This window comes from Macaca nemestrina, chromosome 10 (genome assembly GCF_043159975.1).
Source record: "Macaca nemestrina isolate mMacNem1 chromosome 10, mMacNem.hap1, whole genome shotgun sequence".
NCBI classification, from domain to species: domain Eukaryota; kingdom Metazoa; phylum Chordata; class Mammalia; order Primates; family Cercopithecidae; genus Macaca; species Macaca nemestrina.
This window is the reverse complement of record NC_092134.1, coordinates 84460539-84483197: the sequence shown is the minus strand read 5'-3', so window position 1 is coordinate 84483197 and position 22659 is coordinate 84460539. Positions and strand designations below refer to the sequence as shown.

The window sequence follows — 22659 nt, the reverse complement described above, 5'->3', positions numbered from 1 at the left end:
TATATCCCAAGTTCACTCCTTTGGAACCAGAGAAAAAAGTACCTGTTCTTTTGGGTCCAAGTTCAGTGTTGAGATACATTTAGGACTGAAAAACTCCAGAACAAAGTCAACGTTTTACACGTTTCCCATCAGTCTTGCATCTATATCCCAAGTTCACTCCTTTGGAACCAGAGAAAAAAGTACCTGTTCTTTTGGGTCAAAGTTCAGTGTCGAGATACATTTAGGACTGAAAAACTCCAGAACGAAGGCAACCTCGTGGTCTAGAACAAGGGTCAACGAACTGCAGCTAGGGGACCAAATTTGGTCTTGCAGCCCCTTTCTGTGAATGAAGTTTTTGGGACACGGCCATGCTCATTCATTTATGTGTGGTCTATGGCTGCTGTTGATCTATAACAGCAGAGTTGAGTAATTGTGGCAGAGTTGAATAGTTGGGACAAAGATCACAAGTGTAATATATTTACTATCTAACCCTTTACAGTAAAAAACAACAACAAAAAAAATGCCAGCCCTTGTTCTAAGGCAGTGATCAAGGTGAAATCTGGAGCTGAGGCACATAGAGAGTCAATAGGGCCTACATCTGGAACTGTAGCCCTTCCCACCGAGGAGTCCTTCCTGGTTTTACAAAGGAAAAGTTGCCAACAAAGTCACTGAGATTCATTTCAAATCCTTTGTGGAACTCAGCAGGATATACATAAAGTCATTGAGTGTAGGAAGGTAGGAGAATTAACCTAGAAAAGAAGCTATGGACTGGGATCCCAAGTGTGGGTACATACATCACCATCTGCATCCAGTCCGGTAACTTAATTTATTTTCGTTTCAAACAGGAACCAAGAACAAGTCTCAGTACAATAAATTATCCATTCCCACCCTTCCTGCTGAAGAAGGAAAAAGAGGCTCCAAGAGTCATGGGAAAACCCCTTCCTTTGGAGGGTCCCCATTAACATCTGAATGGAAGGAGACAACTTCCCTAAGGGCCTGGACAGACAACTCTGAGGATTCAGGGGAGAGTGCCCCTCAGCACTCTGTCCCCTTCCCAAGAAAAACCTCTCTACCACTGTCTCCCATTATCCCACAAGAGGGAGCCCAGGCTGCAGTAGAGGAGTTTGGGGATAGTACACATGAATGGGTGATCTCTTTCTAGATACAGATCTTATGGCTCCAAACAGTGCCTGGGGTTATCCAAGGGAGAGGAGTGGTGAAACTATAGGGAGTCCCCAGCCAAAAGGAGTATGAATCAGGGTTAAAGGGGCTCTGAAGTTGAGAAGTGGGAGGAGCAATACAGTGCATTTCATCTTAGACCATTCAGGTGTCTAAGGAGCAGAAGAGGGGTGGCAGCTTCCCCTCAAGACCCTCCAATTGTTGGGGAGAAGGCTACACATCCCAGAGTCCACCTGACCCCCACCACCCCTAAAGCTGTTTCCAGGTAGATACTTTAAGCTTCCAGGGACCAAGATTGACCTTGGAAGGAAATCAGGGCAAAGGGCTGAAAAGGTGCCCCTCTCACACAGTCCTCTTCCCCAGCCGCAAGGTGAGGCTGACCCTCACTTACACACATTCACCCACTGTGTAACCTTGCACTCATCACACAGCACATAGCAGCACCAGTGGAAGCGGCAATGGCAGCGCTCAACTCGTGTCTGCCGGAGCACGTTGTGCCCACGGCCACAGCACAGGCTGCCACAGCCATCCAACAGGTGGCTGGTCTTATTGCAGGCCCGGCCCCTTGTCCCTGGGGAGCCCATAGTGGGGTCTCGCTCACAGAAGTCAGGAGACTTCTCAAAGTAGACCAGCTCTCCTGAGAGGCGACGGGGACGCAGACGGGGCTGGAAGGCTCCAGAATTGCGGTTGTGGGTATCGATGAAGATGGCCCGGCCCAGCCGCTCCCTCAACGCTGCCCCCACTGCCCGGAACTCTGGGGCCGCCCTCCAGCATGTCTTGAACTGGCAGCTGCCTGACGTGCCATGACACTTGCATTTCCGCTTCAGGTTTTCAGTTACCACCTAGAGCATCAGGGAGAGAAGAGGTGAAGCGGAGGGCAGCAAATGGACAGAACACAGAGGCACAGCAGAGGGAAGGGAACAGAGAACACAGAGAGGGACAAATGGAGGCAAGAATAACGTGGCATATCAGAATAGAAAGGACATTGCGGTTAACTAATAGCCAACTCCCTCATTTTATGATGACAGAATTGAGGCCAGAGCGGTGTGATTTGTCCGTCTTCCATCAACAGCTGGTAATAGAGCCAAGACTCAACTCTAGTTGTCCTGACACCCAATCCAGTGCTCTTTCCATTGTAAGCACTTATAAAATTGTGAGTCTGGCCCACAGCATGCCTAAATTCTGTAGGGAAGGCAGCTGTAATAATAGCTACTATGTAGTGAGCCAAGGATGAGGCACTATGCTGGGTATACCATTTGCTAGATCAGTCTGTTTTTTCGTTTGTTTGTTTTTGTTTTTTGAGATGGAGCCTTGCTCTCGTCGCCCAGGCTGAAGTGCAGCCATCTCGGCTCACTGCAACCTCCGCCTCCCAGGTTCAAGCGATTCTCCTGCCTCAGCCTCCTGAGTAGCTGGGATTACAGGTGCCGGCCACCATGCCTAGCTAAGTTTTGGCCCTTTTTTTTTTTTTGAGATGGAGTCTCGCTCTGTCACCCAGGCTGGAGTGCAGTGGCACAAGCTAGGCTCACTGCAACCTCCGCCTCCCGGGTTCAAGCGATTCTCCTGCTTCAGTCTCCCCACTAGCTGGGACTACAGGCACATGCCACCATGCCCGGCTAATTTTTTGTATTTTTAATAGAGACGAGGTTTCCCGTGTTAGCCAGGATGGTCCCGATCTCCTGACCTCGTGATCTGCCCGCCTCAGCCTCCCAAAGTGCTGGGATTACAGGCGTGAGCCACCGCACCCCGCCTAATTTTTGTACTTTATTAGAGATTGGGTTTCTCCACCTTGGCCAGGGTGGTCTCGAACTCTTGACCTCAGGTGATCTGCCCACCTCAGCCTCCCAAAGTGCTGGGATTACAGGCATGAGCCACCGCGCCCGGCCCAGTCTGTTTTTATATATAATTTTTTAAAATATAGAGATGGGGTCTAACTACATTGCTCAGGCTGTTCTTGAACTCCTGGCCTCAAGCAATCCTCCCCCCTCAGCCTCCAAAAGTGCTGAAATTATAGGCGTGAGCCACCACACTGGCCTGCTAGCTCAGTCTTAATAACATTGTAAGGTAAGTATCATTAGGTTCTTTACAGATATAAAACTGAGGCTGGGTGACTTGCTGATGGTGTCAGTCACTCATCACACTTTATCCTATTATTCCCCTGTGCCTCTCAAACTCTAACCAGGCCTCAAAAGCTGGGGAGACCCAGGACAAGATGTACACACATACCTGGCGCCCTACCCTGTTGTTGTGGATTCGCATTCGTGCCTGGATGTCCCGGGGAGCTTCCCTGGAATCCAAGAAATCCCGAGAGAACTTCTCTCCAAAGTCCATGTCATGGTTACAGCCACCCCATTCCCATGTGTCCTGGGGGCCAGGGCTGGAGCCTGAGCCAGGGCCAGGGCTGGGCAGAGAGTGGGGGAAACTCTTGCCTCGGGACAGTGCCTGCAGCTGCAGCAGTTTGGCCCTCAGGCGATCCTGCTCACCACTGCCCTTCCAGCCACAGCCACAGCTCACCAGCTTGCCCAGGCTGCAGGCAGTGGCTACTGCGTGCATGACCCCAGCAGCCAGCATGGAGAAGGAAAAAGCACTTTCTCGGAAACCTGGGGATGAGAAGGTTGTGATGGTGGAGGTAAGGTTGACAGGCAGATGAGAGTGTGGAGGCAGAAAGAAATAAACAGCCCCCCTCCAACTCCAGAAATTCCTAACTGAATCCTGACCCTGCCATTTACCAGCTGAGTGATTTGGAGGAAAGTCATGGGACAAGGAAGGGTACAGAAAGCACAGAGCCTCAACTTCTTCATTTCTAAAGGGAGGTGGGAGACGATGGGTCAAGATGATCTCTGAGGCCCATTCTCATTCTGTAAGTCGGTGATTTTCAGGTGTAGATGAAAGAGCTAGCCCAGAGGGAGAGACCCCTGGAGTTGGGAGATGACTAAGAGGGAGTCCCTGAGGTCTTTGAAGATGTGTACAACCGAGTTCTACATCTGAAAGCCTTAGAAATTCCCCCAACCCTGCAGGGAGCTTGGGTGAGGTGGCAGCAGAGCCTTTGTGGTTCTGTTTTTTTTTTTTTTAATTTCACTTCAGGGTTAGTGAGTCTTTTAACCAACCTACCTTCCACCACCCTAGCACCCCCAAAGCACTGGAGCTATGGAGCTGCCCTTCCGCTTCCCAGGATGTAGTTTTATATTTGCCCTTCAAGACTGCCCTTTTAATGTTTATCCTAACCTGCTATTACCCTATAAAACACTGAGAGGAGGAGAGAGGTGGGGGAGTGATTTTCCCTAAGGCCCTCTTAAAAGGTTGGCTTCTTTGTTATGTTTTGGGGGTCACAGAAGCTCAGGATGCCAAGCCTTTCCCAGACTTAAATAAACATGCTTACCATTTAGGTGTCCAAGCCTTGCCCTACACCAGGCCCTGTGGGGAAGGAGGGGGACCCTCACTTCATTTTAGGCAGGGGCTCTCCGGAGCCCTGAGAAGATGACAGACAGCACCCTCTTAGAGACCAGGCCTCTCCTACCCCAGGATCCAGGGCTCCTGGGCCAGCCTTCTGATCCCCCAACTCCAACCCTCCAGGGGTGAAGCTGTTTGCACAAGTCTTGGGAATTCCCCTGCAGATGGCAGCTGCCTATTAACCCCATAGTCCCCAGAGCACTGCCCCCATCTCTGGGCTGAGCCCCCATGGGTCTTTACACCTCAGGGAGTGAACTCCAGCAGGGAATGGGGAGAGGCAGCCATGCCTCCCAGACCAGGCCAGCAGTGACCTGTTCTCTGCCTCTCCAGCCGTTCTTCACCTGCTCAGGTGAGCAACACCTGGAGCCCCCACAGCACAGAGGAGGGGACTGGCTCCCCAGCTTCAAAGTCATCAGGGTCTTTGTTCCCAGCTTTGGCTCCTGGGAACCCCAGCAATTAGGGGAGCAGATTTAACCCTTAAACGGTTGGGGGCGTCACTCCACCCCCGCTGAGACACTGGGGACACCAGCCTGGGCTTGTCCAGCCAAGATGGGGGGAGAGAAAATAGGAGAGGGAATAGGGGGCCGTTTGAAGCTTCCAGGACTGGGGGCATCTCTTGCTCACAGGTGCAACCCAGATTAAGCTGGGCGGAGGCAGGAAAGGGGGGCCCTAGGGTAGGAGAGCAGGGACCCAGCTGCCTCGCCGGCAGCACGCAGGTGGAAGTTAGGCGCACAGGGCCCCAGACGAGTGGCCAGACCTGGCTCAGAGCGGGTCTGAGGGGGGAGGGGGGAATTCCAGGAGAGGCCCCTCCCGAAGCAGCGAACCCGTTCCTTCCCGCCTCCGCGCGCCTCGGTCCGCCCCCCACCCTCTAGCCTCGGCGGCAGCGCCTACCCGCCCAGCCAGGCTCACCGCGCTTGAGGATGGCGCTGTGGTGCGGCAGGCGGCCACCGCCCTCGAGCGCTGAGCAGTTCCAGCGCTGGTCGCGCAGCTGGTGCTGACACTCGTGGACCGCGATGTGCAGACCCTGAAGCGCCGACGCCGTCACGTCGGGGTTGCGCAGGCACAGGCCTAGCTGCCGCTTGCTCAGGCCGGACAGCGTCAAGCACACGGTGTTGGCCGTCAGCGGCGGCTCGCCAGGCAACTTCAGGCCCAGAATCTCATTGCTTAGAGCCCTGGGAACCAAGAAGGCGTCTGGGGTCTGTGGTCCAGACCCCTCCAACTCTCCCCACCCCTGGTCGGTGCTTCTGGGGTCTGGGAGACAAGGCGAACTGCTCACCGACTGCACAACGCCAGGAACAGGAGACCCGTGAGGCCCGAGGGCGGAGGCCGCGGCCGGGGCTCCTCCAGCATGTCGAAGCCCGGAGGCTCCGGTGGGCAGATCGGCAGATCGATCAGGACCTGCGGGACGGGAAGACTTGATGCGGGTTCAGGAATAGGGCGGCTCGCCTGGGGAACCAAGTGATGCCCTCCTTCGGGCTCCTAAACCACCGGTGCCACCCTACTGACCCTTCTCATTCCTCTTCAAACAAGAAGAATCACCCCTTGATTCCCAGAGTCCCTGAGGCTTGGAGGTCTTAAAGAAGAAGAGTCCAGGAGTTGTCCCAGCTCAGGACTCAAGTGAGCACCCCTGGAACCCTGCCCAATCAGACACAACGCCCAGCACACAGACACACACTCACATACAAACTCAGACACACAGACTCACAAACACTTACTCCACAACCTCCTCTACTGCTCCCTTTTCCAGGGCCCCACGACTAGCTTCGCCGCCCTCACAGGGCTAGAGAGAGGGATAGGGAGGAGGTTCCCCACCACCTAAGGGGGTGTCACCTCCAGGTGTCATCAAGGGCAAGCAAGCTCCATGAAAAAGGTCCAAGAATGAGTTCCCCACCCACACTGCCTCCTCCCTGAGCAGCAAGGAAAGAGGAGAGGCTCCCGGTGCAGGAAAGATGGGGAGGCGAGCCTAGCTCTCTCCTAAAAGGGACTGTGGGGCAGACTGAGTCCTCTTCCCTATCCCCCACCTTGCCTAACTACAAGCTCCCCTCCTCCATAGGCACCCGTCTGGTCCTCACCCCTTGGCTCTCACATTCATTGCTTTCTAAATCTAGGGGCACTCCTTTATTCTCTCTGTCTTTATTGCTAGCAATATCTCTGGCTCTCTATGTGTCTCTGTGCTTCTGTGGGTGGATGTGTGTCTGTCTGTCTGACTACACACGTGCCTGTCTCTTCCCTGTGTGCACGTCCCTGCCCTCCCTGCTTTCCCAGGTCTAATTACCTCCAGTGGTTTGGGTGCGGGGTCCGGGACGGGCACAGTTGAGTTGCCTGGGCTTCACTAGTGCTGCTTAAACCGTGGGGAGACTGCGTTGGGTTCTGTCCCCTTGTCAGAGCCGCATTCTTCCAGGGCTGGGCCACTCCTCTTCACCGCTTCCCCAGCGCCGCCACGGCCGCGGGGAGGAAGGGAGGGAGGAAGGGAGGGAGTGATCCAGAGAGCTAGCAAGCCTGCGAGCAAAGGACTGAGGGCTCTGGCTTTGCTGGCGCGGAGCTCACGGTGGCTCTGCCGGGCTGACAGAGCTGCGGCCCCTCCCCGAGCCTGGGGCTTCCCCACCCTACTCTCCACTCCCAGCCTTGACCAGGCAAATGCAGCCGCTCCCCCTCCTCCCAGCGCGCGCGCGCGCGCGGCGCGCGCACACACAAACACACACACACACACACACACACACACACACACACCCTCTCCCCCGACGCCTGGGTTCAGGCTTGGCCCTACTGAAGAAGGAGGTGGCCAGAGTTCCTCTCACCTGCTCTGGGGTCGCCAAGGCTGCAGGGAGGGTGTAGTAACCTTCCTAGGGAGCCAGAACGGGACCAAAGTGGCCACATCTTTCATCACTTCTCTTTGAGTCAGTTTCTCCACCAAGATCAGGGTGGCTGGAAAGTGCCTTTGACAAGATGAGGATGGAGCCGGACAGTCTTTGGGCTTCTCGGTGTGGGACAGTCACATGTGGCACCCACAGCCTGAGTGCACCTAGGGTACTCAGAGCGGGCAGGAGAAGCACAGGTCTGGGCAGCTTGGTTCCCACCCACTTCCAAGCCCTGCGCCTGCCCCTTTGGAGGGGTCAGCTTTGGCCTCAGAGTTTGGCCCTAGCAGAGGTTCAGGTAGCACCAAAGATCATCAGCCTGCCGCGATGCTTCCTTGCCTGGCAGGGATGCTTGCCAACAGAGGTATCCTACCCTTCTCGGGATTCCCCCGGTCTGCACATTGGGTGGCCTGGATTCCTGCTCCAAGCTGTAGACTTGCTTCTTGTGGGATGAGGAGGGCCTTGGGATCCAAAATTGAGCCAAGCCTAAGGGCAGCCGGGAAAGAGCCTGGTCCTGGGGTGCATAGGCAAAGGCAAACCGCCTTAGGAAGATCCAGTGGCAGCGAAGGGGTTAGGCGCCACCGTGCTCCCGCCTGACTCACCCTCGAAGCTCTAACCACTGCGGGCTATTTTTGCCAGAGAGGGGCCCCAGGCTTTCCAGCCGCCCCCCGCCCCGCCAGACCGCAGCCCAAGGCACGGCTGGCCCCACGCGCCCCAAGCACATTGACTCAGACTGCCCCCAGCAAGCAGAGGCACAGGGATGATACCCACAACCACAGTCACCTCTTTCTTGGTGGTGGCATTGCAGCTCTGCTGGGCAGCCAGCCTCCAGTCTGTGCTGCTGGAGGTCCTGCCCGTGCTGCAGGGGTCACTGTTGGATAGCGGGCACAGCAGTCTGAGACAGGAGATCAAGCGAACTTAACATCTGTTGGGATATTTACAGATCACCTTTATGTGCCAGGTTGATGAGCAGTCTGGAGAGGTGAAAGTGCCATGGTCTCTGACACTGGACATCCTGGACCAGGCTGCTTTTCTCTGATTCCCTACCTCTGGGATGGGGAAAAGGGAGCCCTAGAGTTCCTGACCCTCCTTCCCATTTAGAGGACAAGAGCCAAACCATGTGTGGTTTTGGAGGTCACCAGAATCTGCAAGTCCCATCTTATAGTTTTCATCCTTACACCTGGATTCGTGATCCCCACCAGTGTCCTTATTCTTTTTCTTGCAGTCAGCCTGGGATTCCTGCCAGGTCCTTGGAAGAGGGGAATGAGGTTGCCTAAGCCTTTCTTCTCCATGGGGACCTCATGGACATTTGTATTTCTCCATGTGTCTCCTGGGTCCCCCTTAGGTTTGGGATTATTATTTTTTTTTTTTTTTTGCCTTCTGATTCTACCCTTGTCAAGCTCCAGCATACAGTCAGGTGCCAAGAAGGGGCAACGGACAGAACTACTACAATAGGTTTCAACTTCCTGGTGACCCTAGGTCTCCCCAAGCAGGACTGCTCCAAATCCATGGACCCAGAGTCCTGCTCCTTCTCTCTACTGAAGCCCAACTCTGGGACAAGAGGCCACAGGCCGGCAGACTGGGTGGCCTGAGCTGGCCCGCAGTGCCCTCAGCCCGACCGGCTGGCCTGAGCACTGACCCGCAGGCGGCTAGAGGGCGGTGGGACAGGCGGGGCCTGGAGAGGGTTGCGGGTGCACACCCATTGCCTAATACCCCAAGCACGCGGCCAGCTCCAAGAAAGGGGAGGGACGGGAACCAGAGAGACCTTGACGTGGGTCGGGGCCAATGACAGGAGGGGGAAAGTGGGGGGCTTTCATCACTGCAGGGAGGATCTAGGAGCAAGCTGGTTCCCCTTCCCCTCGATGAGAAGAGTGGAGGGCTGCCCTTCCTATCCTAGGGATGGAGGGTGTAACAAGAGCAATGTGGGAAGAACACTGGGGCACTGGAGGGCGGGGGTCAAAGAAAAGAGTGGGGGCCCCTGGAGATTGGGGGATGTCGAGCAACTGAGGCGGTGGCTAAAGCCTCGGAAGCCTCCTCCTCCTCCTCCCCCCATGTTTGCCTTGGCCCGGGGTCCCGGGTGACTCATCTGTTGCTGAGCCGCTGATAGGGGCGGCCAGGCCTGGGGAACCCAAATTATAGGCCCAGGAGGGATGGATGCGCCCGTGGCGGTGAGCTCAGCTGCGCTGCCCACCCTCTGCCTAATGCGCCTTCTGCTGCAGCACCGTAGGCCACCACCTGGAGGCACCAAAGGGTCTGCGGGCCGACTGTATACTGGACTCTGAGGAAGGCCCCACTTTCAGCAGTCGACCCCAACAAATCCATGGGATTACCTTAGACAGAATTTTTGCCCCCTTCTCTACTCAGGCCTAATGGATGGGCTATGCCTTCCTAGTCCAATGGGGCAGTGCTGCCTGCGGGTGCTTCAAAGGAGGGTAGGCTCCTCTGCCCACAAACTCTCAACCCTGGTGCCTGCTTCCTCCCAGATCCCAAAGCCAAGGCAAAGCCCCTCTCCCCTCTAACATCTCACCTCTACCCCTATTCCAGGGGGGTGGTTTGCTACTGATTTTCAACTTCAAGCCTTTAAAGTCATCCATGGTCAAAATTGATATAGAGAAAAATGAAGCAGAGTAAAGGAGATTAGTAGTGGGATTCTATTTTATAAAGGGGGAGGGAAAACAAACCGAGGGAACAAATGCATGGAGAGATCTGAGGAAGAGCATTTTAGAAGACAGAAAAGCAGGTGCACAGACCCTTAGAAAGGAGCATGCTTGGTTCAAAGGATTAGAAAAGAGGCCAGCGGGGCTGGTGAGGAGGAATTCACAAGGAAGAGAGTGGTAGGCAATGAAGCTGGAGGGCTAGGAAGGAGGTCCCTGTAAAGATTTTGGCCTTTACTTTGAGTGAGATGGGGACTCATTGGAAAATTTTGAGCAGACAAATGAATTAATCAGACTTCTGTTTTAGGAAAGATGGTTTGGGCTGGGCGCAGTGGCTTATGCTTGTAATCCCAGCACTTTGGGAGGCCAAGGTGGGCAGATCATGAGGTCGGTAGTTCGAGACTAGCCTGGCCAACATGGTGAAACCCCCTCTCTACTAAAAATACAAAAATTAGCTGGGAGTGTTGGTGGGCACCTGTAATCCCAGCTACTCAGTATGCTGAGGCAGGAGAATTGCTTGAAACCAGAAAGCGGAGGTTGCAGTGAGCTGAGATCGTACCACTGCACTCCAGTCTGCGCAACAAGAGCAAAACTCCGTCTCAAAAAAAAAAAAGAAAAGAAAAGAAAAGAAAAGATATCGGCTCTAGTAATTAAATCAACCCTTTTGATTTTTGCAGTAAAATGGAGCACTGAAATGGAACAATCTTGGGCAGTAATGTGGGGTCTAATGAAGTTTTTGGGTTTTTCAGATGGGTACTATTGCAGCATGTCTGCATGCTTATGTGTATGTTCCAGGAGAGAGGTAAGTGGATGATGCAGGAAAGAAAGAGGGGACAGTTGATATCATGATTATTTGATATAAACAGAAATTTGGGTGCTTGTTTTGGCAGCACATATACTAAAATTGGAATGATACAGAGATTAGCATGGCCCCTGCGCAAGGATGACATGCAAATTTGTGAAGCATTTCATATTTTAAAAAAGAAAAGAAAAAGAAATGTGAGCCAGGTCATAACAAATGTGACCCAGATCTAGGGGCCTTACCCTCTTCTCCCCTACTCCTGGTGGGTGGAATGTTGGAACAAAGCACAGTGGCTCCTTTCCTCTCTTCCCACCTCTGCTTGACACCAGTGGTCAAAGACAGGGCTTCCATATCTTCCAGCCAGCCTCCCACCCTCACGGTGTTTTATCAATCCACCAGGCCAAAAGCTGTAACACAGGCCCCAGTGGGAAGAAACTCATAAGGGGTAAAGGACAGGCTCCCCATGGGACATTGTCCATTTACTTGAGTCATCTATGCTGAGTCCTCTCTGCAGACACTACTGGCTTTTGGATCTATGGAGGACGCTGGACCACTACACCTTTTCCCTCAGGGGTGGATCCTTGGAAGGGCCAGATATACTAGGCTGGGCAAAGGGGAAGAAAAAAGGGAAAGAAGGACATTTCTTTATAAAATAACTTCCATCAGGCTTCATTTGGGTTAACATACATCCCATTTAAAACACAAGTGCCCAGGAATATTAATGAAACTTACCTGACATTTATTCCTAAGAGTGATTTCCCTGCCTTGGAAGAGAATCCTGTCGTTTCTGGGACTTAAGACTCTAGGTTCAGGCCTGGGGAAATTTCTCAGTCAGAAGGCATCCTAAAAGACAAGAGAGATGAAAAAAAATGAGAGCTAGAACTCAAAAGGGAGGCAGGAAGGCCCTAAAAATTATTTTAACCTATCAATTTTGAGAAGGGTTCCCAGCATGCAATTGCTGCACACTGGCAAGCAGCTGGTAAGTTCGAAAGAGCATGGGCTTTGAGTCAAATTGGTCTGGGTTTTAACCTGGTTCTACCATTGATTCATTTATTAGATGTGGACCTTGAACAACTGCCTGATCTATTCTTAATTCTGCAAAATGAGGAGAGAGAAGAGATGTAAAGATCTTCCCTCCTTCCAGGGGCCATCTGTGTGTGGTGGTGGGGCATGATAACCAGGCTGGCAGTGCCCCCTATTCATCATATAGGGAAAAGCAGCCACTTCTTCTTCTTTTTTTTTTTTTTTTTTTTTTTGAGACGGAGTCGCTCTGTAGCCCAGACTGGAGTGCAATGGTGTGATCTCGGCTCACTGCAATCTCTTCCTCCTGGGTTCAAGCCATTCTCCTGCCTCAGCCTCCCGAGTAGCTGGGACTACAGGTGCACGCCACCACACCCAGCTAATTTTTGTATTTTTATTAGAGATGAGATTTCACTATGTTGGCCAGGATGATCTCGATCTCCTGACCTTGGCCTCCCAAAGTGCTGGGATTACAGGCATGAGCCACAGCACCCAGCCTGTCACTTCTTCAATAGGAGGCCAAAGTGGCCTTGAAGCTGAGTAGGAGTCCCTGGGAGAGAAGAGAAAAATGTACAATGGATGAGATGTTCACAGGCACTCTGGGTATCCCAGTATGGTGGGAACCAGAGCTTTGGGGGAAGACAGAAACGTGGCAGAAAAATCCAAACAGAAGCAAACACATGGAGGCACAAGTTTCCTAATCTAGGTTCAATGCAGCCAGCAATAACCCTTGTCTTCCCAGTCGTCTCCATCACCATGCATACATTGGACATCCACACCACTTCCCATCCTTTCTGAGCGTAGGCCTCAGAGACTTAGCCACTCCAGGCTCGGTTCACCTCAATACCATCTTGGTTGTAGGCTCAGCTCTCTCTCTCAATGACATGCACTGGTTGACACATACCACAGTGTGACACACCATAGGATGCCACGAGGTACAAAGGGCAACAGAATGACATATACACACATATTTAATCATCCCATGCACACGCTCATCCACCCACTCCATACACAATCCAGACACTCTGCATCCCTCAATCATGCTTCTGAGTCTCCTGTCAACCGTCGCCACCACCTTCCTGACACACTGCCCCAGGCGATGACTGTGACAAGGTGACTCCATGACCCTTTCTGACTTGAGCGAAATTCCAAAATTCTTTGGAAAGTTTCCTCACATCCTTCACCAGAACAAGGAGTTTCTGCACGTACCAACACACAAGAGGATGCACCCTCAGAACACAGCACATTCTCACTCCCACCCATATTCATGTTGTCCCACTTCACACACACACACACACACACACACACACACACACACACACACACAGAGCCACTTGTTCGCTCCTTCTGGCCCACATGAGCAAACTGCCTGCTGCTTCAGGTTTCTCTCCACCGCTAGGCTCCTTTTGGTCAGCTCACCCCCACAACTCATCCCCGGGATTTCCCTGACCACAGCCGCCCTCACGCCCCCGTCTCCCCCTTTTCCTTCTCTGTCCAGCCATCGGGGGTTCCTGGGCGGTTAAGCGTCTCCCCGGAGTCGCTGCCCAGAACCACAGCTTTCCTTCCGACAGTCAGGACGGGGGAGAGAGGGGACGTCGGAGGGGCCCGGGGTGACGTCGAGGGGACAACCCCACCGCGGGTGGCGAGGCGGGCTGGGCCCCTGGCGGGCTCTCCCCGCAGCACACTCTCGCCGCGCCCCCTGGCGGATGCTAGTCCCCGACGGGCTCCGGACGCTCAGCTGAGTGAGGCGAGCGCGCGTGGGAGGGTGTCCCAAGGGGAGGGGTCCGCGGCCAGTGCAGGCCCGGAGGCGGGGGCCACTGGGCAGGGGGCGGGGGTGAGCCCCGACGGCCAACCCGCCAGCTCTCGGCTCAGACGGGCGGGAACCACAGCCCCGCTCGCTGCCCATTGTCTGCGCCCCTAACCGGTGCGCCCTGGTGCCACAGTGCGGCCCGGCGGGGCAGCCTCCTCCCGTCACTTCAGCCAGCGCCGCAACTATAAGAGGCGGTGCCGCCCGCCGTGGCCGCCTCAGCCCACCAGCCGGGACCGCGAGCCATGCTGTCCGCCGCCCGCCCCCAGGGTTGTTAAAGCCAGACTGCGAATTCTCGCCACTGCCGCCACCGCCGCGTCCCGTCCCATCGTCGCGGGCAACAGCCAAAGTCGCCGCAACTGCAGCACAGAGCGGGCAAAGTCAGGCAGGCCATGGGGCTCTGGGCGCTGTTGCCTGGCTGGGTTTCTGCTACGCTGCTGCTGGCGCTGGCCGCTCTGCCCGCAGCCCTGGCTGCCAACAGCAGTGGCCGATGGTGGTAAGTGAGCTGGTGCGGGGTCGCCACTTGTCCCGAGGCACAGAGCCAGGGGCCAACCCTACCCAGCTCCCACGCTCTGGGATCCGTCTGCCCACAGACTCCCTCCCCGCTCTGACTTCCCTCCGCGACACCGAAGGGCGATCTGGCATGGAGTTGCCCCAGACTCCAGCTCTGTAGAAGTGGGGCAAATGATCCGCCCGCCCGCGGAGGCCTAAGATACCCCAGGCAGGGAGCCCACTCTCATCTAGTACCGCCCTTCCCCTTTGAGCGCCAACTCCAGCCTCACGGTAGTGGCCTCACCACAGGTTTCCCCACCTCGGGAAGTGAAGGGCCAGGCGTTCGCTTAGAAAGGAGGGGAGAAGAGGGTGGGACTCCTAAGCATTTCACGCCTTGGGTGGGCAAAAACTGCAGGCCACGATTATCTCGCTCAGGCTGACCGGAAGAGGCTCGGAGATCCGAGGTAGACACTCGGTCTCCGGGTACCTCTTCTGTCCAGTCTCCGGACCTAGGGCTCAGGCGAGCAGCCCTGGGACTACTGGGGACACACAAGTCTGGACGCCCAGTTCTTTCAAATTAGTGAGCCTGGGAGCGCGGGGTTATTAGCGTATTATTAATCTCCCGCCACTCTCTCCAGCCACATACCCCCAGGAAGAGGACTGGGTGGCACAGTTTTTATGGTTAGGGTGCGGATCCCCTTCCTGAGCCTGAGCTATCATACGTCCCACCAGGGGTATTGTGAACGTAGCCTCCTCCACGAACCTGCTGACGGACTCCAAGAGTCTGCAACTGGTACTCGAGCCCAGTCTGCAGCTGTTGAGCCGCAAACAGCGGCGTCTGATACGCCAAAATCCGGGGATCCTGCACAGCGTGAGTGGGGGGCTGCAGAGTGCCGTGCGCGAGTGCAAGTGGCAGTTCCGGAATCGCCGCTGGAACTGTCCCACTGCTCCAGGGCCCCACCTCTTCGGCAAGATCGTCAACCGAGGTGGGTGCCCAGGAAGGCGACGCTTCCGGGAGCAGGGGAAACGCGGGGTCACCCCCAGGGCATGGGCGGGCGAGTTCAGAGAAGGTGTCCCAGGCGTCTGGAGGGTCACACGATCAACCCGCCAAGTGCCTGGTGCCCAGCGTGCACCCTGGAAGCGAAGCTTAACTTTTCTGAGCTACTGCCCCAGATAAAGTTTCAGGTCGCGGACGCCGGCTGACCGCCGCTTTCCCCCAGCCTCTCTCAAAAGCGCCTGGGAAGCTGCTCTCTGCAGGCGTGTGTCTTGCCTCTCGCCTAGCAAGGCTTGCATCGCCAACATGGGTTGAAACTTTTGGGCTGCGAAGAAGTCTTGGGGATGTATGGTTCTTCTGCTCCCCTCTCTTTGGTTTTTCTCTCTGGGGCTGCTCCACTTCCGCTATCGAGCCAAAATGCGCCCTGGAACCTCCCAGTAAGGTGTGATTACGCCCGTGGACGTGGCTGCGTGCCCACGCACCTGCTTTCTCTACTAGCCCTAGAGACCAGCTTTCCAGCACTGCTGGCCTTGGCTCTCAGGACTCTAAGTGCGGAGTCGGGGGTTGGATTCCGGTCCCAAGCCCTTCGCTGAGGGTGCTGGCCGCGCCCCGCGTACACCCTCGCCGATCCCCTGCTCCCTTCTCCCACAGGCTGTCGAGAAACGGCGTTTATCTTCGCTATCACCTCCGCCGGGGTCACCCATTCGGTGGCGCGCTCCTGCTCAGAGGGTTCCATCGAATCCTGCACGTGTGACTACCGGCGGCGCGGCCCCGGGGGCCCCGACTGGCATTGGGGGGGCTGCAGCGACAACATTGACTTCGGCCGCCTCTTCGGCCGGGAGTTCGTGGACTCCGGGGAGAAGGGGCGGGACCTGCGCTTCCTCATGAACCTTCACAACAACGAGGCTGGCCGTACGGTGAGCTTTGAGAGGCTCCGCACCCTAAGCGGAGCGGCAGCGGCCAACCTCGGGCTGGGGAAGAGACGGTCGGTGAGATAAGGCAAGGGGCACCAGGAGAGGGCGTCCTGGGAGAGCTGGAGGCTTGGAAAGAAGCCGGAGAATAGAGGAGACAGTGGCTGAGGGCAAAGGGATGCCTGGCCCGCGGACAGGTAGAAGAGGTTACAAATCAAGCACAGTCTCTTCACTATACAGATTTGAAAAACAAGCCTGAGAGGACGAGACTGACCCGCCGCGGCGGAGCAGGGTTGGGCAGGGTTTCCAAATCTCAGCGGAACATTTCGCGCCTCCCTTCCCCTGGGCTCAGCTAGGCCTGGGCCTTTGCTGAGGTCCGGCCCCCGTGGCGTCCGGGAGGGGGCAGTGTCTGGGAGGGTGACTCTGGCCGGGTGTCCTGGGACACTCTTTCTTCCCCTCTCCCCGCAGACCGTATTCTCCGAGATGCGTCAGGAGTGCAAGTGCCACGGGATGTCCGGATCCTGCACGGTGCGCACGTGCTGGATGCGGCTGCCCACCCTGCGCGCCGTGGGCGATGTGCTGCGCGACCGCTTCGACGGCGCCTCGCGCGTCCTCTACGGCAACCGCGGCAGCAACCGCGCTTCGCGGGCGGAGCTGCTGCGCCTGGAGCCGGAAGACCCGGCCCACAAACCGCCCTCCCCCCACGACCTCGTCTACTTCGAGAAATCGCCCAACTTCTGCACGTACAGCGGACGCCTGGGTACAGCGGGCACGGCAGGGCGCGCCTGTAACAGCTCGTCGCCCGCGCTGGACGGCTGCGAGCTGCTCTGCTGCGGCAGGGGCCACCGCACGCGCACGCAGCGCGTCACCGAGCGCTGCAACTGCACCTTCCACTGGTGCTGCCACGTCAGCTGCCGCAACTGCACGCACACGCGCGTACTGCACGAGTGTCTGTGAGGCGCTGCGCGGACTTGCCCCCGGGAACGCTCTCCGCGAGCCCTCCCCCAAACAGACTCGCTGGCACTCAAGACCCGGTTATTCGCCCACCCGAGTACCTCCAGTCACACTCCCCGCGGTTCATATGTATCCCATCTCTCCCACTTCCTCCTACCTGGGGACTCCTCAAACCACTTGCCTGGGGCGGCATGAACCCTCTTGCCATCCTGATGGACCTGCCCCGGACCTACCTCCCTCCCTCTCCGCGGGAGACCCCTTGTTGCACTGCCCCCTGCTTGGCCAGGAGGTGGGAGAAGGATGGGTCCCCTCGGCCATGGGGTCAGCTCCTGACGGTGTCACTCTGCCTGCTCCATCGCGCCAGTGACCTCTCTGCCTCTCTTCTTCCCCTTTGTCCTGCGTTTTCTCTGGGTCCTCCGAGGCCCCTTCCTATTCTCCTGCCACGGGTGCAGACCCTGAACCCACACCTGGGCATCAGGGCCTTTCTCCTCCCCACCTGCCGCTGAAGCAGGAGGTTCCAGGGCAAAAGGGCAGCTGTGATGATGTGGAAATGAGGTTGCGGGAACCAGCAGAAATGCCCCCATTCTCCCAGTCTCTGTCGTGGAGCCATTGAACAGCTGTGAGCCATGCCTCCGTGGGCCACCTCCTACCCCTTCCTGTCCTGCCTCCTCATCAGTGTGTAAATAATTTGCACTGAAACGTGGATACAGAGCCACGAGTTTGGATGTTGTAAATAAAACTATTTATTGTGCTGGGTCCCAGCCTGGTTTGCAAAGAACACCTCCAACCCAACCCTATCCCTCTCCACTATTCTCTTCTTTCTTCCTGCAGCCTTTTATGGTCCCTCCTCTCTCCTCAGTTTCTCAAAGATGCGTTTGCCTCCTGGAATCGGTATTTCCTTCCATTGTAGCTATTAGTGGCTCCTCGCCCCCACCAATGTAGCATCTTCCTCTGCAGAATAAAATCTCTATTTTTATCGATGGCTTGGTGGCTTTTCCTTGAATCCAGAACACAGCCTTGTTTGTGGTGTCCCCTATCCTCTCCTTTTACCACTCCCAGGCTTGGAAGCTTACCTCTCTCAAACAAATAGAATATGCTGTTGGGGGACTGGTTTCCTAATCTTGCCAGAGGACCCTGAGATTCTGACCCTTGGATGACCCTAAGGAGGCCACTGGGAATCCAGCTCTCCTGAGAGAGGAACCTGGTCAGTAGCCAAACAACCCTGCAGGGTTCTTCTTCCTCGTAGAACAGCAACTGGCTGTGTGATATGGACAAGTGCATATACTCGGTGAATGGGGGTTAAACAACCCCAGTGCCTGCTTTTCCTGCCTGGAACAGCTGTTGAGAAAATAGCTACTATTGAATGACAACTGTGACCATCTTCCAAAAAGTAGGAAGAGAAACTAAAGCAGAAAGGGTGCTGCTGCCCCTGACGTAGAGCTACTGGTCCCTGAAGCTTGGCTTCTTCAGCTGTGGTCAGGGCACTGGACAAGGGTGAAGCCCTTCCACCAGCAGAAAAGTAAATACCAGCCTGGGACAGTGGCTCATGCCTGTAATCCCAACACTTTGGGAGACCGAGGAGGGTAGATTGATTCAGCCCGGGAGTTTGAGACCAACTTGGGCCACTTAGGGAGACCCCATCTCTACAAAAAAAAAAAAAAAAAAAAAAATATATATATATATATATATATATGTGTGTGTGTGTGTGTGTGTGCGCGCGCGCGCACGCGCGCGTGTGTGTGTGTATGTGTGTGTGTGTGTATAGACTATTAGGTATATATATAATACCTTATTAGGACCCCCGCTCCCAATCTTGGGCTCAGGGAGATCCAGATAATAGGTGATGAGCCCGGTGCTGGACCCAGAAGCTCAGAGATGCTGGTGGGAGAGAAGGGAGCAGGTAGGCTAGAATCCAAATGCAGGCTAGGCTTAAACCAATGTAACCAAAGTAAACCCTAATGTGGTCCATAACCAAACCACGAAGCTAGCCATTCCCATAAAGAGCCAGAATGAGGATTTTGTTACTAACACCAATGTGATACCTCTGTGTTCACATTCGCCAGAGTCAGAGGGAGTTCTAATCCTACCCACGGCCCTAAACCTATCTCTAACTCTAATCCTCTTCCTGTCCCTAGGTCTAGGTTGAACCTTAGCCTTAACCCTAACTTCAGACAAACACTAACCCCTTCTAAGCTCTAATGTCTGTCCCTAATCCTAACCCCTCCCCACAGGGGAGGATCAGAAGGGCAAGGGGAGCTGTGAAACACCCCACTTATCCCCTAAGAGCAACAACTGCTCCCAGTCAGCTTGAGAATTTCCCCTTCTCCCCTATTCCCTTCTCTCCTATTCAGGCCTCTTCTGCTGTTGGTGCCTCCTACCTTTCCCTGGATGTGTGACCCGCTGTGGGCCTTTAGGATATGTGTAAGGGTAAGGGAATGGAGCCAGGAACTGCTCAATCCTGCAATGACATCCCTTTCCCTTTCTTTCCACCTGCCAAGCTAGCACCATCGCAGCTCTGATTCCTCACCCTAGGGGGAGAAATAAAAACCTCTTGATCCTGGGGAAGAGGTACCTGAAAAGCTTTGGGTTTCCATAAAGAGCATCCTGCAGAGAATGCCCAGTCTATAAGCCAAAGAGCTATTAAATCCCTCAATTCCCCATATAAGAAGTTAATAGGCTGCCAGAGGTGGGAGGCGGGGCTTGGGCCCCTGCTGGACAGTGCCCAGAGTTGGGGCGAAGCAGCAGGGTAGAGGCAAAGTGTTGGCAACTGTCTCCAACTACTCTCACCTAAATTCAAACTCCAAGAATTGGAGTCAGTATCAGCTATCAGGCTTGGAAGCTGGGGCACTCTGAACCAGGTTGACAAACAGGAGCTGGAGGAAGAGCAAGGGAAAGTGGTGAATTCTTTTCTGCCCCTACCCAGACTTTCAACAAATCTTGTACTTTCTCAGACTCAGTTGCCTTGCCTATCAAACAGGGATGGTTATTGTTACTTAACCTTTTAGGGAGGTGATGAGGTTCAGATGAGATGATGTACCTGAAAGCCTGGGTCATCTGAATACTCACTGACACCTCTTCTATACCAGGCATCTGCCAAATGCTGGCAATACAATGATTCATAAACCACAGTGCCTGCTTGGAGGAGGTTGACAGTCTGGCCAGGGGATCAAGCACATCCACAGATATGGTTAGTATAGTAGAGGGAGTGCAATGAAGGCTCAATGAAGTGTAAAGCCCTCTGCACATAAATGAAGTTTAAGGGCAGACTCCCATACTCAAGCCCTCGGCACGGAGGCCCTTCTCTTCCAAGGGCTGGAATTTCAAAGGTGATGGTGTTGGGAAGTGCAGAATGAGGCTGGGCCCTCAATGGGCACTAATAAAACACACAAACACACACACACACAAAAAACAAGTAAAAGGGCGGAGGGATCTGCAAAGCACTGTATAGAAGCTAATCATTTTGTTATTGTGATCATCTGTGCTGTCCTCACACAGGGCTGGAGCAGGTACATCCTGGGGAGAAGAACAGTTGTGCCTAGAAAGGAGACTCACAAAGGTCTCAGGGGCCACAGTGGGCTCAGGGTGGTGGCCATAGGATGGTGACATCAGGACTGTGCCTGATGCACCACCTCCCACCACCTCTGATCTTCAGGTGCCAGGACCCTGGATACAGGTTGGCCTGAGCAAGTGAGAGAAAGACTAGTCCTGAAATATCCTGGGGGGAGTGGAAAAGCTGAGAAGAAAGGCAGGCTGTGTACAGTCCCCAGGGGGTCAGCGAGCCAGTGCCACACACACCCTGCCACACGCACCCTGGAAAAACCCTGTCAGTGGGGCTGCAAATACCCTAGGGTCCAGCCTCCCCCAAAGCCTCCCCCCTCGCCCCAGGCTGGCTCAGTCCTCCTCTCCAGTGCTGAGGGAGAAAAATAACAAAATGAGGAGAAAATAAGCTGTTTGGCTGTGGTGTGAGCAGGAATATCCATGCAGGGCTGCCCACCACTCACCCTTACTCACTCTTTCCACACCCAGCCGGGGCGCCCAGCATGAGACAGACCACCCCCCTGCCCCCTCCCCCGTCTGGTCTAAAAGCAGACGCTGGTGAGCGAGCAGCAGGTTATAAATATGCCCAGGGAACTGCCGCCAACTCGCTCCCTTGTCATCCCCTGGGAGGGGCAGGGTGGGGTGGCTCCTAGGGAGGAGCCAGGGCTGCCCCGTTCCCTGAGGCCCAGGAGGAAGTGGGGCTTCCTAAAGGCTACCATATTTTCCCCCCTTTTCAAGGTGAAGGAACCACTGCCACTCCATTTTCTCTGAACGTTTGCTTATCTCTTCAGAGATGGGGTCCCTACCCTCCCTGGGCCCTGGCTGAAAGCTCAGAATGAAAGGGCCCAAAGCACTCTGTGTCATGGCACAGCCGGATGCTACTTCTCTTCTTCACATGCATTTACGCTCAGCAAAACGGAAGTTCATTCATTCATTCGACAAGCATTAACTGAAAGCCAACTGAATGCCAGACCCTGTGCACAGGCACACCTGTGTGCACAGTGTCTGCATACACAGGTGCAAGCACACACAGCCACCCCTACTCCATGTGCTCACATCACCTCCAGCCCCCACTAAGGACTTCCTGGCTTCAACCTGGCAGCCTCATCAGGAAAGCAAAGCTTCAGGCTCCTGGTTGTGCCTCAGAATAGGTTACGGGGCATGGGGCTGGGGGGTGACTGAGAACAGGGCCCCCAAACACTTCTGCTTCCACTACTTCCCTTGTAAATGAGGGGGTCCTTTCTCCCCTTCCTGCGCAATCATCCTCCCTAAGTAGGTGCCATGTGATGAAGAAAGAGCCATTTCTGGGATGCTGAGGGTACCTGTCCAGGCTGCCGGAGCCTCCCGCCTCCCAGCCACTTGCCAAGTAGGTGCCAAGCTGGGGCAAGAGGGGGCACTTCCACCCTATGAAGCTCCCAGCTCTCCTCCCCCAGGGCTGAACCCCTCCCTTTTCCCTCCTCCCTATTAATCCTCGGAAGTTAAGGGGCCATCCCTGGCGGCCCCTCAGCCCTATTGTGGCCCCTCGCCCTCCTCGGCTGGCGTCTAATTAACTCCTCCTGCCCCTGGTTTTGTGTGCCCCCCTTACCCCACCTTGTCGGCCCCGCCCCTATGCTCGACCGGCTCCCCCCCACGGACATTCCAGCCAGGCCGGGCCAGTGTGCCAGGGCAACCAGGGCCGGACCGAGGCCTAATCCTCCCGCCGCCTGGCCCGGCTTGGGGAGCCCCACTCACCTCCCCGCTCTCTGGGGGCTGCCCGGCTCTGCTGTGGCGGAGACACACAATCGGGACAAAGGCACAGCCCCCAGGGGGCTAACTCAGCCTTCACGCCCAGGTTGTGCGGCATTTGGGGAGTTTAATGAATTGTCCATCACGCCTTTCAGGGCCCGCCCGTCAGCCTGGATTAATCTTCGGAGCCCTGGTGGGGTAGGAGACACTAAGCCTGTATTTATTACTCTCCCATTGTCACTAATTGAGGTAATTATCTGTGACTCTGGCCTGGCCAACAATGAGGCATTCACTCCTGGGACC

General features: G+C 55.2%; 2 protein-coding genes, 1 long non-coding RNA gene and 1 other non-coding gene across 10 annotated transcripts; 2 read left to right on the top strand and 2 right to left on the bottom strand.

Moving 5' to 3' along the window:
- Positions 1-779: 779 nt before the first annotated feature.
- Positions 780-15125, bottom strand: LOC105492890 (Wnt family member 10B). 7 transcript variants are annotated; one of them, XM_071071780.1, is made up of 11 exons: positions 14999-15125; positions 11649-11759; positions 11400-11520; positions 9988-10038; positions 8244-8385; positions 7404-7974; positions 6881-7104; positions 5882-6003; positions 5515-5777; positions 3382-3755; positions 780-2000 (listed from the first exon to the last, which is right to left on the bottom strand). In XM_071071780.1, exons 8-11 carry the CDS (start codon positions 5953-5955, stop codon positions 1542-1544), a joined length of 1170 nt encoding a protein of 389 aa, XP_070927881.1. In that variant the 5' UTR covers positions 5956-6003; positions 6881-7104; positions 7404-7974; positions 8244-8385; positions 9988-10038; positions 11400-11520; positions 11649-11759; positions 14999-15125; the 3' UTR covers positions 780-1541. The 7 variants fall into 7 exon arrangements, with proteins under 7 accessions (XP_070927881.1, XP_070927882.1, XP_070927883.1 ...); XM_071071781.1 differs by having other exon boundaries at positions 9988-11520; XM_071071782.1 differs by lacking the exon at positions 9988-10038.
- Positions 10989-11092, top strand: LOC112428670 (U6 spliceosomal RNA). The gene has a single exon (XR_003020727.1). It is a non-coding gene; the product is annotated as a U6 spliceosomal RNA (small nuclear RNA).
- Positions 13648-18077, top strand: LOC105492891 (Wnt family member 1). The gene is made up of 4 exons (XM_011760251.3): positions 13648-14239; positions 14968-15221; positions 15881-16146; positions 16609-18077. Exons 1-4 carry the CDS (start codon positions 14136-14138, stop codon positions 17095-17097), a joined length of 1113 nt encoding a protein of 370 aa, XP_011758553.1. The 5' UTR covers positions 13648-14135; the 3' UTR covers positions 17098-18077.
- LOC139356771 (uncharacterized) lies at positions 17909-22564 on the bottom strand. The gene is made up of 3 exons (XR_011609180.1): positions 22363-22564; positions 19882-19967; positions 17909-18045 (listed from the first exon to the last, which is right to left on the bottom strand). It is a non-coding gene; the product is annotated as an uncharacterized lncRNA (long non-coding RNA).
- Between the last annotated feature and the right edge of the window lie 95 nt (positions 22565-22659).

Coding starts and splice junctions, on each gene's coding strand:
- LOC105492891 (XM_011760251.3), top strand. CDS start 14,136: ATGGGGCTCTGGGCGCTGTTGCCTGGCTGGGTTTCTGCTACGCTGCTG. Junction 14,240..14,967: donor AACAGCAGTGGCCGATGGTG/GTAAGTGAGCTG, acceptor ACGTCCCACCAG/GGGTATTGTGAACGTAGCCT. Junction 16,147..16,608: donor ACAACGAGGCTGGCCGTACG/GTGAGCTTTGAG, acceptor CTCTCCCCGCAG/ACCGTATTCTCCGAGATGCG.
- LOC105492890 (XM_024796346.2), bottom strand. CDS start 5,955: ATGCTGGAGGAGCCCCGGCCGCGGCCTCCGCCCTCGGGCCTCACGGGT. Junction 5,778..5,881: donor TTCCTGGCGTTGTGCAGTCG/GTGAGCAGTTCG, acceptor CTTGGTTCCCAG/GGCTCTAAGCAATGAGATTC. Junction 3,756..5,514: donor CAGCGCCATCCTCAAGCGCG/GTGAGCCTGGCT, acceptor TCTCATCCCCAG/GTTTCCGAGAAAGTGCTTTT.